The sequence below is a fragment of the Dendrobates tinctorius genome, unplaced genomic scaffold (assembly GCF_039654945.1).
Source record: "Dendrobates tinctorius isolate UK_male_01 unplaced genomic scaffold, ASM3965494v1 ptg000035l, whole genome shotgun sequence".
NCBI classification, from domain to species: Eukaryota; Metazoa; Chordata; class Amphibia; order Anura; family Dendrobatidae; genus Dendrobates; species Dendrobates tinctorius.
In genome coordinates, this window is record NW_027361703.1 from 7,754,980 (window position 1) to 7,768,673 (window position 13,694).

The following is a 13,694-nucleotide window of genomic DNA, read 5'->3' on the forward strand; positions in this document are numbered from 1 at the left end:
GCGCAGCTGCAGATGCCCGGCGCTAGCCGGTACCCAGGGTCCGGAGAAGAGACTCCTGCAGACCCTCGGTACCATAAACGTGTAAAAAATAGAATTGAAATAAAAATAGTGATCTACTCACATTCCGACGGCCCCCTGGATCTGTCCTTCCTCTCCACGCTGCCGGCATCTTCCGTTCCCAGTACTGCTTTGCGCGAAATACTGCTAATGACGTCACGCTCTCGCGAGAGGACGTCAGCAGCGGTCTTTGGCGCAAAGCAGTACTGGAAACGGAAGATGCCGACAGCGTGGAGAGGAGGGACAGATTCCGGGGGCCGTAGGATGGTAAGTATATCACTTTTTATTTTAATCTGCCGCTGCCCATATTTCTAGAGTACCCGATGCTTTAGAATCGGGCCAGCAGCTAGTATAATATATTGACCCATTTTAGAAACCTGTCACCAAATCCATATTTCTGTAAACATGCACAGAGGAAAGGCCACTCAAGGGAGTCGAATGCCTTGGCCGCATCCAATGATGCCAATGCCCATTTATTGTCTGGTACCAAAGAGCTATATTGGACCACCGACTGGACTCTTCTAATATTGATGGAAGTGCTCTTCCCAGGCATAAAACCGGTCTGGTCAGGGTGTATAAGTTCTAGTATAATTGAGTTCAATCTGGTGGCCAAAATTTTCATAAAAATCTTATAGTCCACATTCACTAGTGATATGGGGCGATAAGATCCACAGTCTAAAGGGTCCTTCCCCTCCTTTTTAAGCACTATTATATTAGCCTCATAGAAGGGGATCCATGCTGGAGTCCCCTCCCAAATCGCCCGAAACACCATCAACAAAATTGGCGCTAATATATCCCGATATTTCCTGTATAATTCGATGGGAAACCCATGTGGTCCAGGGGCCTTCCCAGAGGCCATATCTGTTATGGCGTTCTCTACCTCCTCCAAAGCGAATTCAGCGTCCATAAAGGCTCGCTGGGAAGGGCTTGGTGTGGGAAATGTTATATCTGACAGGTAGTCTAGACACCCCTGACCATCAACGCCACTTTTAGAGTTGTACAATAATCTATAGTAATCATGAAAGCAGCTCAGTATTTCTTCAGTTGAGGATACCAAACGTACCATCCAAGCTGCGAATCTGTAATATTGTGTTAGAAGTATTATGTTGATGCACCTAATAGGCCAAGAATTTGCTTGCCTGGTTCCCCAACTCAAAATAGGATTGCCGGGCAAAAAATAATTTACACTTGGACTTAGTGTCTATGTGTTGGGTATATAACCTTTGAGCAGCCAACCACTCCACCCTATTACCACTAGTTTGATCAGATATGTATGCGGCCTCCGAATCTTTCAGTCGTTGCTCCATCTCATCATCCTCCCTTGATGTCACCCGTTTGATGTAAGAGATCGTAGAGGATAAGCAACCCCTCAAACATGCCTTAAGGGCATCCCAAAATAAATTAATATTCCGGGGTTCAGGGTGGGACGAGTCAAAGCAACGCAACTGAACGATCGTTCTATCGGGCGATTCCACCAACTTCAACCAGAAAGGGTTCATTTTCCATACCATCCTATTATTTAGTGGTCCGTATTTAAGAATGACCGGACTATGATCTGAAATCCCCCTACTGCCATGTTCTATATTGTCCACCCACATTGCTAGACCGCTGGAACCAAATATATAATCTATGCGCGACAAGGAGCGCTTAGTGGAAGAATGACAGGTATACTCCCTCGTCTCGGGGTATCGCGTTCTCCATAGATCTAGCCATCCGCTACCTTCCATGAATAGTGACAGTCTGGATGTAGCCGGCGGAGGGGCCTCTTCCTGCATCCCATCACCCAATCTCAGTCTGTCAAGATGGTTATTCATGACCAGATTGAAATCCCCCATGCAGATGGCGTCTGCATCTGGAAGGTTCAGGGCAAAACTCATCGCCTTCTGGAGAATTGACATATTAGCTGGGAGGGGGGGGTTAGAGATACATAAAATAACATATTGCCTAGAGTTAATTAGTGCATGCACAAAAACAAAACGCCCCTCAGAATCTCTCGGGCCTCCCACCTAACGTCTTTTTGTATCAGTAACGAAACCCCCCTTGAATAGCTGGTAAGATATGCATGAATAAACCATTGTGCCCACTGTTTCTGCACGCACCGAGCTGTGTCTCTGGTCAGATGTGTCTCCACCAAGGCAACAATGTGAGGGCGATATTGCCTAATCTGCGAAAATATTTTAATCTTCTTCCGGGGGGGGGGGGGGGGGTTTAATACCCCTCACATTCCAGTTCATGCATATTATTTCAGACCCCATTTTTTACTTATCTGAACGTGGTGCATATTGTTGCTCGAGCAAAGTTTAGAGACATCACATAGAAATCAGGACTGGCATTGGCTGCGATTTCTACCTAAATAACAATTAAAACTATTGAAAAAGAGAAAACGAATAAGAACCTAACAATATACAGTGGCATTTAAAAGTTTGGGCACCCCTGGTCAAAATTACTGTTATTGTGACCAGTTAAGCAAGTTGAAGATGGAATGATCTCTAAAAGGGCTAAAGTTAAAGATGGCACATTTTCTCTGTATTTTAGGCCAAAAAAATTATATATTGTCATTTTTTACATTTTAAAAATTACAATAAGGAAAATAGGCCAATGCAAAAGTTTGGGCACCCTGCATAGTTAGTACCTAGTAGCACTCCCTTTTAAAATATCACAGCTTGTAAACGCTTTTAGTAGCCAGCCAAGAATCTTTCAATTCTTGTTTGATGGATTTTCATCCATTCTTCCTTGGAAAATTCTTCCATTTCTGTGAGATTCCTGGGTCGTCTTGCATGCACTGCTATTTTGAGGACTAGCCACAGATTTTCAATGATGATCGAATCGGGGGACTGTGAGGGCCATTGAAAAACCTCTAGCTATCGCCTTTTGAGGTAGTCTATTGTGGATTTTGATGTGTGTGATCATTATCCATTTGTAGAAGCCATCCTGTTTTCAAATTCAGCTTTTTTACACATGGTGTTATGTTTGCATCAAGAATTTGTTGAAATGTCATTGACTCCATTCTTCCCTCTACCTGTGAAATGTTCCCTGTGCCATTGTCTGCAACACAACTCCAAAGCATGATTGATCCATCCCCATGCTTAATGGTTGGAGAGATGTTCTTTTCCTGAAATTCTATGCAATTTTTTCTCTGCACATACCTTTGATCATTGAGACCAAAGAGTTTTATTTTAACTTCAACGATTCACAGGACTTGTTTCTAAAATGCATTGGGCTTGTTTAGATGTTCTTTTGCATACCTCTGATGCTAAATTTTATGGTGAGGGTGCAGGAGAGGTTTTCTTCTGATGACTCTTCCATGAAGGCCATATTTGATAAGGTGTCTCTGAACAGTAGAACAATTACCACAACTCCAGAATCTGCTAAATCTTTCTGAAGGTCTTTTGCAGTCAAGTAGGGGTTCTGATATGCCTTTCTAGCAATCCTACAAGCAGCTCTCTCTGAAATTTTGCTTGGCCTTCCAGACCTTATCTTGACCTCCACTGTTCCTGTAAACTGCTATTTCTGAATTACATATTGAACTGAGAAAAGGACTACTTGAAAACGCTTTGCGATCTTCTTATAGCCTTCTCCTGCTTTGTGGGCCTCCACCATTTTCATTTTCAGAGTGCTAGGCAGCTGCCTAAAAGAACCCATGGTGGCTGTTTTTTCGCACAAGGTTAGAGGAGGCTATGTGTTTCTAAACCTGTGGAATCTGCATCAGCTGGCCTTTCCTAACATTGAGGGTGAACAAGCCATATCCCTTACAGGCTAATTAAGGTCTGAAACCTTGGTCAAAGTTATCTGAGCACACAAATCTCCAAAGGTGCTCAAACTTTAGTATCGGACCATTTTTCTTTTTGTAATTTTTAAAATGTGAAAAAATTACAATGTGTATTACTTTTTAGCCTAAAATACAAAACAAATGTGTCATCTTTAACTTTAGGCCTTTTAGAGATCATTTTATCTTCAACTTGCTTAACTGGTCACAATAACAGTAATTTTGACCAGGGATGCCTAAACTTTTGCATGCCACTGTAGGAGCAAAGTCCCACGCTCCCATCAGAAAGCAAACAAGGGGATACCATCACTGAACTCAGTATCCGGTATTGTTGGTAACTGGATACCCGCCGAGAAGGCCCCAATTGGAGACCCGCAGCATTTGCAGAGACAGCAGCGGCGGGGGAGCAGAGGTCCCCACAGTAATGGCGCCAACGGGTGGAGTGAGTATTAATGGGGGAGGGAATGAGGGGCCCAATTTTTCCAGGGCACTCACCTCCTATCCCGAGTCTTTAGGATGTGGGTCACTGCCCGGTAATGCTGCAGTGGTGGGGGCTGGACGCCGCAGCTCTCATTGAAGTGAGCATCCAAGATGGCCGCCGCCTCATGCAGGCCCCGCCGTTCGTCCTGGCCTCTCTGGCCGCCAGCTCACCAGAGCCGCTCTGCGTTCTCCCGCGGGGGTCCAGGGGGGTCCCGGTATCCAGGGTACACAAATGCCACTGGGTATGTCGCGGTGGCAAGGTATCTGGTGCAGGATGAAGACAGGATATACAGGAGCTCCCTCAGCGTGGGTCCTCTCTCCTCGGCTACATAGCCATGCCCCCACCTGTGCTCGTACCACTCATTTTTAATGATAACTTTACCTATTTTAATATATTATTTTTCTATTTTCAGGAGTGCACAATTTGTATTTTATTCCTATTCCTAATTATAGGGTGGAGACAATCCTGCCATTGCTTTTTAGGATTCTATAAAAATAAAACAGAACGGTCTGTAGCTTTTTTATTTTACCCTTGATGGAGCTGTATGAGGGCTTGTTTTTTGTGCAAAGAACTTTTTTGGAAAACATGACAGATGACCACCACCATATTTAGCATGATAATCAACCCGACTGAAAACTACCAGTAGTACCTGTAGCACAGAGAGTGCACAGATTGGCCCAGAGGTACAACTATACTGCTCCTCCAAAATGACAATTTTCAGGAACGCAACACCCTTCTCCCAGCGAGCAGGAGGTAGGGGAGTGCTGCGCTCCTGAACAAAGAATATGAGCATCAGCCTTCTCAATTTTTTTTTTTTTTTTTTAATTCTCTTGATCACTTTTTCTATATACAGTACTGCAACACTATGGTATTCCAGTAAACAGAAGAAATGATGATTCTCGATGGCTGGACTTCATGGGAGTACCAAGATGGAGGCAACAGGGGCCTTTAGTAGTAGTCTGCCATGGCAATCTTGTCAGCACTCCGCTATCATGTCGCAAGCGTACTGATGAGCACACGAATGGTCGCACAACACTATCGCTTCACTTACATGCTATTGTCAGAGACTGACAGCAGAACATAAACGGTTAAACAGAAAGAAAATAGAGAAAGAAGCACAAGCATGTAACTTAACTGAACAATACACATTAAAATCAGACAAACCTATGATAAAACTTAGAATCAGAACAAACATCAAATCAGAAAAACAGACGTGACAGGACCTCCATGGATGTGAGCCCTGCAACACATATGTCCGCCACATGAGGGCAGTGCAGGACCACAAGTGCATATAACCTGAGAGCGAGAGGATTCAAAAAGATATAAATAAACTTGAGAAGTGGGCAGCAACTAACAGAATGGTTTTTAACAGGGAGAAATGCAAAGTACTACATCTGGGCAATAAAAATGAAAAAAGCATATACAGAATGGGAGGAATAGGGCTAAGTGACAGCACATGTGAAAAAGACTTGGGTATACTAATAGATCACAGACTGAATATGAGTCAACAGTGTGATGCAGCAGCAAAAAAGGCAAATGCAATTCTAGGATGTATTACCAGAAGCATACAGTCTAGATCACGTGAAGTCATTATTTCCCTCTACTCCTCTTTGGTCAGACCTCATCTGGAATATTGTGTCCAGTTTTGGGCACCACATTTTAAAAAAGACATCAACAAACTGGAGCAAGTTCAGAAAAGAGCGACCAGAATGGTAACCGGTCTGCAAACCTTGTCTTATGAGGAAAGGTTGCAGGATTTGGGAATGTTTAGTTTGCAAAAGAGAAGACTGACAGGAGACTTAATAGCTGTCTACAAATATCTCAAGGGCTGTCACATTGTAGAAGGATCATCTTTATTCTCATTTGCACAAGGAAAGACTAGAAGCAATGGGATGAAACTGAATGGGAGTTGACACAGATTAGATATTAGAAAAAACTTTTTGACAGTTAGAGTGATCAATGAGTGGAACAGGCTGCCACGAGAAGTGGTGAGTTCTCCTTCAATGGAAGTCTTCAAACAGAGGCTGGACAGAAATCTGACTGGGATGATTTAGCGAATCCTGCTTTGAGCAGGGGGTTGGACCAGATGGCCCAGGAGGTCCCTTCCAACTCTACGATTCTATGAACCTAATACCAAGCCTCATAAGGAGAAGACATGTGTATACAAAAGGTCCTACTCCATGCACACACCTGACTTACAGAGTAAAGCCCCCTTCACACATAGCGAGATCGCTAAAGCGTCACCGATTTTGTAACACAACGATCTCGCTACATGTGTCACTTACCTTCGACCCGGCTCCCCACTGGATATCGCTGATTGCGTGAGAACGGGATGGTCCATTTCTCGTCGTCGGCTTCCTGCTGGCGCTGACAAGCGACTCCATGGACGCGGGCGGAAGACGTCACCCTCGCTGCATGTGACAGGTAAGTGCCGACCCCCGCTATGTCACTGGTGAGATCTGCCTGTGTGGCAGCTCACTAGCGACCATTTAGCGATGCACCAGCGATCCTGACAGGGTCCTATTGTTGTCGGGATAGCTGGTGCATCGCTAAATGTAACGGGGCCTTTAGCCTGACAAGGGGGGCCAGCAAGATCCCGAAAACCTCTTTAGGGGAAATATGTACACAGATATCATTGAGTGGTCAAAGGAAAATGGAGCAGAGTAAATCCCCGGCGACCAACTGCTGCCAACATGAGTTTATGACGCATACTAATTCCTCTCAGACTTCACAGCTCTCCTGCCACTAAATGGCTGCTAGTGGCATATGACCAGACTTGTGCATCATTCTCCACCAAAGGAGAAACACCTCACATGCTAACGCAGCTTTTTAATGGGAGGCGGCCATACACAGGTTGGGTCACATTATCTTCCAACAGCAGCCATTTTGTAGACAAGAGAGCTGTGCAGCCTGAGGAAAGGTGAGGTAACAAGAGGAGAAGAACTGGTCACAAAGTCGTGTCCCAACACATTGGTAAAATAAAGGTTCGGTGGACAACCCCTTTAAGCCTGAGGAAGAATGAATATACGTATTCTCAGACACTTACTGTTATTCCTATGGTATTATTCACTGCACATTCAATTTCTATTGGAAAAAAGAAGAAAACATGTCTTAACAACATTAAATATGAATCCCGCACTGTAAGTAAACATTTATTAAAAGATTCTTGCCCTACGCGGTTCCTGTAAGTTCCCCACAGAAGTGAATGGAAGATTAGACATATCATAGCACAGCCCACTCATTGGTCCCTGTAGCCCTGAGCACTTGTGGCTAGTGCAACAGATATTCCCATTTCACCCATAAATGGCTGAATGCCATCACAGAGAATCTGAAAATGGCTGCATAAAACCAGTCACTCTCTTTACGATGCGTTCAGACATGCATTTCTCCTGGGGGGGGGGGGGGGGGGGGAGTGCCGCAACTAAAACCATAATTAATGCTGTGGAAATGATGATGGCGAGTCCCACATTTCACCTAACGCATTGTATAGAGTGAAAGTGAAATCCGTGTGGACATTCATAAACTGACACCCGGTGGATCTCAAATCTGCACTTGTCCATTTATGAAGCACATATTTTTTTCATGGATTTCTTAAAATCTCATCCACAGGACTGATACTGTAAACCACAGAAGATTGTATGTCCAAAAAATCTGCTGCAACCACACTGTGCAATAGTCCCAGCAACAACCCCTCCCTCCATACAGCAATCACAGCAGCAACACCTCGCACAGAGCAACCCACCGCACCACAGCAATCACAGCAGCAACACCTCACACGGAGCAACCCACCGCACCACAGTAATCACAGCAGCAACACCTCGCCCGGAGCGACCCACCGCACCACAGCAATCACAGCAGCAACACCTCGCCCGGAGCGACCCACCGCACCACAGCAATCACAGCAGCAACACCTCACACGGAGCAACCCACCGCACCACAGTAATCACAGCAGCAACACCTCGCCCGGAGCGACCCACCGCACCACAGCAATCACAGCAGCAACACCTCGCCCGGAGCGACCCACCGCACCACAGCAATCACAGCAGCAACACCTCACACGGAGCAACCCACCGCACCACAGTAATCACAGCAGCAACACCTCGCCCGGAGTGACCCACCGCACCACAGCAATCACAGCAGCAACACCTCGCCCGGAGCGACCCACCGCACCACAGCAATCACAGCAGCAACACCTCGCCCGGAGCGACCCACCGCACTACAGCAACACAGCAGCGGCACCTCACCCGGAGCGACCCACCGCACCAAAGCAGAAACACAGAGCAAACCACCACAGCAACGGCACCTCGCCCGGAGCGACCCACCGCACCACAGCAACACAGCAGCGGCACCTCGCCCGGAAGCGACCCACCGCACCACAGTAATCACAGCAGCAACACCTCGCCCGGAGCGACCCACCGCACCACAGCAATCACAGCAGCAACACCTCGCCCGGAGCGACCCACCGCACCACAGCAATCACAGCAGCAACACCTCGCCCGGAGCGACCCACCGCACTACAGCAACACAGCAGCGGCACCTCACCCGGAGCGACCCACCGCACCAAAGCAGAAACACAGAGCAAACCACCACAGCAACGGCACCTCGCCCGGAGCGACCCACCGCACCACAGCAACACAGCAGCGGCACCTCGCCCGGAAGCGACCCACCGCACCACGGCAAACACAGCAGCGACACCTCGCCCGGAGCGACCCACCGCACCACGGCAATCACAGCAGCAAAACCTCATCCGGAGCGACCCACCGCACCACAGCAATCACAGCAGCGACACCTCGTCCGGAGCGACCCACCGCACCACAGCAGGGGCCCCTCGCCCGGAGCGACCCACCGCACTACAGCAACGGCACCTCACCTGGAGCGACCCACCGCACCAAAGCAGAAACACAGAACAAACCACCACAGCAACACAGCAGTGGCACCTCGCCCGGAGCGACCCACCTCACCACAGCAACACAGCAGCGGCACCTCGCCCGGAGCGACCCACCGCACCACAGCAATCACAGAAGCGACACCTCGCCCGGAGCGACCCACCGCACCACGGCAATCACAGCAGCGACACCTCGCCCAGGGCAACCCACCACACCAATCACAGCAGCAACATCTCGCAAGGAGCAACCCGCCGCACCACAGCAATCACAGCAGCAACATCTCACACGGAGCAACCCACCGCACCACAGCAGCGGCACCTCGCCCGGAGCGACCCACCGCACCACAGCAATCACAGCAGCGGCACCTCGCCCGGAGCGACCCACCGCACCACAGCAGCAACACCTCGTCCGGAGGGACCCACCACACCACAGCAATCACAGCAGCAACACCTCGTCCGGAGCGACCCACCGCACCACAGCAACACCGCAGTGGCACCTCGCCCGGAGTGACCCACCGCACCACCGCAGTGGCACCTCGCCCCGAGCGACCCACCGCACCACGGCAATCACAGCAGCAACACCTCGCCCGGAGAGACCCACCGCACCATGGCAATCACAGCAGCAACACCTCGACCGGAGCGACCCACCGCAACACAGCAGCGGCACCTCGCCCGGAGCGACCCACTGCACCACGGCAAACACAGCAGCAACACCTCATCCGGAGCGACCCACCGCAACACAGCAGCGACACCTCGCCCGGAGCGACCCACCGCACCACAGCAATCACAGCAGCGACACCTCACCCAGAAGGACCCACCGCACCACAGCAATCACAGCAGCGACACCTCACCTGGAGCGACCCACTGAAATCACAGCAACGATACCTCGCCCGGAGCAACTAAGGCTAGTTTCACACTAGCGTTTTGGAGCGCAGCGACGGCCTGTGCACGGCCGCCGCTAAGCCCCGCCCCGCCGGCAGCTCCGCCCACCGGCGCATGACGCTGCATGCGCCCTGCGTCCCCTATCTTTATCACAGGGGGTGCAGGCCGTGCGCAGTATGCGTTTGGCGGCACATGCGCCTTTTTGACGGTGCGCCGACGCAACCAAACTGCAGCAGGTTGCGTTTGGCGCAGGTCGGCGCACCGTCAAAAGGACGCATGCGCCGCCAAACGCATACTGCGCACGGCCTGCGCCCCCTGTGATAAAGATAGGGGACGCAGGGCGCATGCAGCGTCATGCGCCGGTGGGCGGAGCTACCGGCGGGGGCGGGGCTTAGCGGCGGCCGTGCGCAGGCCGTCGCTGCGCTCCAAAACGCTAGTGTGAAACTAACCTAACTGCACCACGGCAATCACAGCAGCGACACCTCTCAAGGAGCAACCCACTGCACCACAGCACCAACATCTTGCAAGGAGCAACCCACTGCACCACAGCAATCACAGCACCAACATCTCGCAAGGAGCAACCCACCGCACCACAGCAATCACAGCAGCAACACCTCGCAAGGAGCATCCCACCACACCACAGCAATCACAGCAGCGACACCTTGCACGGAGCAACCCCCCCGTACCACAGCAGCAACACCTCGCATGAAGCAACTCACCGCACCACAGCAGCGACACCTCGCACGGAGCAACCCACCGCACCACAGCAATCACAGCAGCAACTCACCGCACCACAGCAATCACAGCAGCAACACCTCGCTCAGAGCAACCCATCGCACAGCACTTGTAGAAGCAAGAACTTGAAAAGTAGTCGCAGCAGCAACCCCTCAGCACAATAGTCACAGCATTAACTCCTCAGAAATTACCCATTAGTCATTATAGGCATCAACCCTCTAATTTCAACTAAGGATCATAGTAATTATGCAATATGCACTCAGCAATAGTCCTTTCTGACAATGCTCCCCCTACTTCCAAAATGCTGCATACAAGCAACTTATTGAAGGTTCTCCAATCTGGAGAAAACACAGGTGAACGGCACCAAGGTACTAATCCACCAGCAAGCAGTCCAGGATCAATCACAGGCACACTATGTGCAGCACTCTGCATGGGATAACTAAGGTGCTCTGCATCCGAAAAAACATAAATGAAGCATGAAAAAGAGAAAAAGAGGCGGCACTCACCCAATTTGCAGTGCGATATTACTTTATTCAACCATTAAAGGTCATACAGCATAGGACAGGCAGACAACATGAGGCATGCGGGGAGAATGAACGGACCACAGCCGTTTCACGTGCAAAGACGCTTCAACAGGTCCAGGTGTGTAATTCCGTGATGTCATTTCCTTAAATACAGTGGCATTTAAAAGTTTGGGCACCCCTGGTCAAAATTACTGTTATTGTGACCAGTTAAGCAAGTTGAAGATGGAATGATCTCTAAAAGGGCTAAAGTTAAAGAGGACACATTTTCTCTGTATTTTAGGCCAAAAAAATTATATATTGTCATTTTTTACATTTTAAAGATTACAATAAGGAAAATAGGCCAATGCAAAAGTTCCGGCACCCTGCATAGTTAGTACCTAGTAGCACTCCCTTTTAAAATATCACAGCTCGTAAACGCTTTTAGTAGCCAGCCAAGAATCTTTCAATTCTTGTTTGATGGATTTTCATCCATTCTTCCTTGGAAAATTCTTCCATTTCTGTGAGATTCCTGGGTCGTCTTGCATGCACTGCTATTTTGAGGACTAGCCACAGATTTTCAATGATGATCTAATCGGGGGACTGTGAGGGCCATTGAAAAACCTCTAGCTATCGCCTTTTGAGGTAGTCTATTGTGGATTTTGATGTGTGTGATCATTATCCATTTGTAGAAGCCATCCTGTTTTCAAATTCAGCTTTTTTACACATGGTGTTATGTTTGCATCAAGAATTTGTTGAAATGTCATTGACTCCATTCTTCCCTCTACCTGTGAAATGTTCCCTGTGCCATTGTCTGCAACACAACTCCAAAGCATGATTGATCCATCCCCATGCTTAATGGTTGGAGAGATGTTCTTTTCCTGAAATTCTATGCAATTTTTTCTCTGCACATACCTTTGATCATTGCGACCAAAGAGTTTTATTTTAACTTCAATGATTCACAGGACTTGTTTCTAAAATGCATTGGCCTTGTTTAGATGTTCTTTTGCATACTTCTGATGCTAAATTTTATGGTGAGGGTGCAGGAAAGGTTTTCTTCTGATGACTCTTCCATGAAGGCCATATTTGATAAGGTGTTTCTGAACAGTAGAACAATTACCACAACTCCAGAATCTGCTAAATCTTTCTGAAGGTCTTTTGCAGTCAAGTGGGGGTTCTGATATGCCTTTCTAGCAACCCAACAAGCAGCTCGCTCTGAAATTTTGCTTGGCCTTCCAGACCTTATCTTGACCTCCACTGTTCCTGTAAACTGCTATTTCTGAATTACATATTGAACTGAGGAAAGGACAACTTGAAAACTCTTTGCTATCTTCTTATAGCCTTTTCCTGCTTTGTGGGCCTCCACCATTTTCAGAGTGCTAGGCAGCTGCTTAAAAGAACCCATGGTGGCTGTTTTTTCGCACAAGGTTAGAGGAGGCTATGTGTTTCTAAACCTGTGGAATCTGCATCAGCTGTCCTTTCCTAACATTGAGGGTGAACAAGCCATATCCCTTACAGGCTAATTAAGGTCTGAAACCTTGGTCAAAGTTATCTGAGCACACAAATCTCCAAAGGTGCTCAAACTTTGGCATTGGACCATTTTTCTTTTTGTGATTTTTAAAATGTGAAAAAATTACAATGTGTATTACTTTTTAGCCTAAAATACAAAACAAATGTGTCATCTTTAACTTTAGGCCTTTTGAGATCATTTTATCTTCAACTTGCTTAACAATAACAGTAAATTTGACCAGGGGTGCCCAAACTTTTGCATGCCACTGTAGGTATATGATTAACATCAAGTGAACAGATAGGCTGAGTTCACACGTGGCTTTTTTTCGCGTTTCCGCGGCGGTTTTAACCGCGCGATTTTGCAGCGAAAAATAAGCATCCCATGCATTCCTATGGGATTCCGCAATGCTGTGCTAATGCTGCGGTTTTTACCGCGGCGGAATCGCTTCGCGGTAAAAACCGCAGCATGCTCATTAATTTGCGGAATCGCGGCGATCCCGCACCCATAGGAATGCATTGTTCCGCTTATTTCCCGCATGTGGCTGTGCACACCATGCGGAAAGTAAGCAGAACAATTGCGGATGGTACCCATGGTCCGGAGGAGAGGAGACTGTCCTCCGGGTACCATATCCCTGTAAAAAATAGAATTTAAAATAAAAAATATTGTTATTCTCACCCTCCGACATCCCGCGCAGCCTTCCCGCTTCTCTTCACGCTCTCGTTCCCAGTAGTCCTTTGCAAAAATGCTCGCGATGACATCCGTTCTCGCGGGATCGCGAAGTCTCGCGGTCATTCGCGAGACGTCGCGATCCCGCGAGAACTGACGTCATCGCGGGCATTTTCGCAAAGGATTACTGGGAACGGATGCGCGGGACGTCG

At 48.2% G+C, this 13,694-nt stretch overlaps 1 protein-coding gene across 12 annotated transcripts in view; it reads right to left on the reverse strand.

The window, feature by feature from the left end:
* PPHLN1 (periphilin 1) overlaps positions 1-13,694 on the reverse strand; it is a 185,386-nt gene that overhangs the window by 139,256 nt on the left and 32,436 nt on the right. For 7 of the 12 annotated variants that reach the window (XM_073573247.1, XM_073573249.1, XM_073573246.1 and 4 more), the window contains exon 2: positions 7,351-7,388. The exons of the other annotated variants lie outside the window; for them this stretch is intronic. In XM_073573247.1, coding sequence (XP_073429348.1) covers position 7,351 — 1 coding nt within the window. In that variant the 5' untranslated portion in view covers positions 7,352-7,388. The remainder of the gene's footprint in view (positions 1-7,350; positions 7,389-13,694) is intronic. 12 annotated transcript variants of the gene reach the window in all.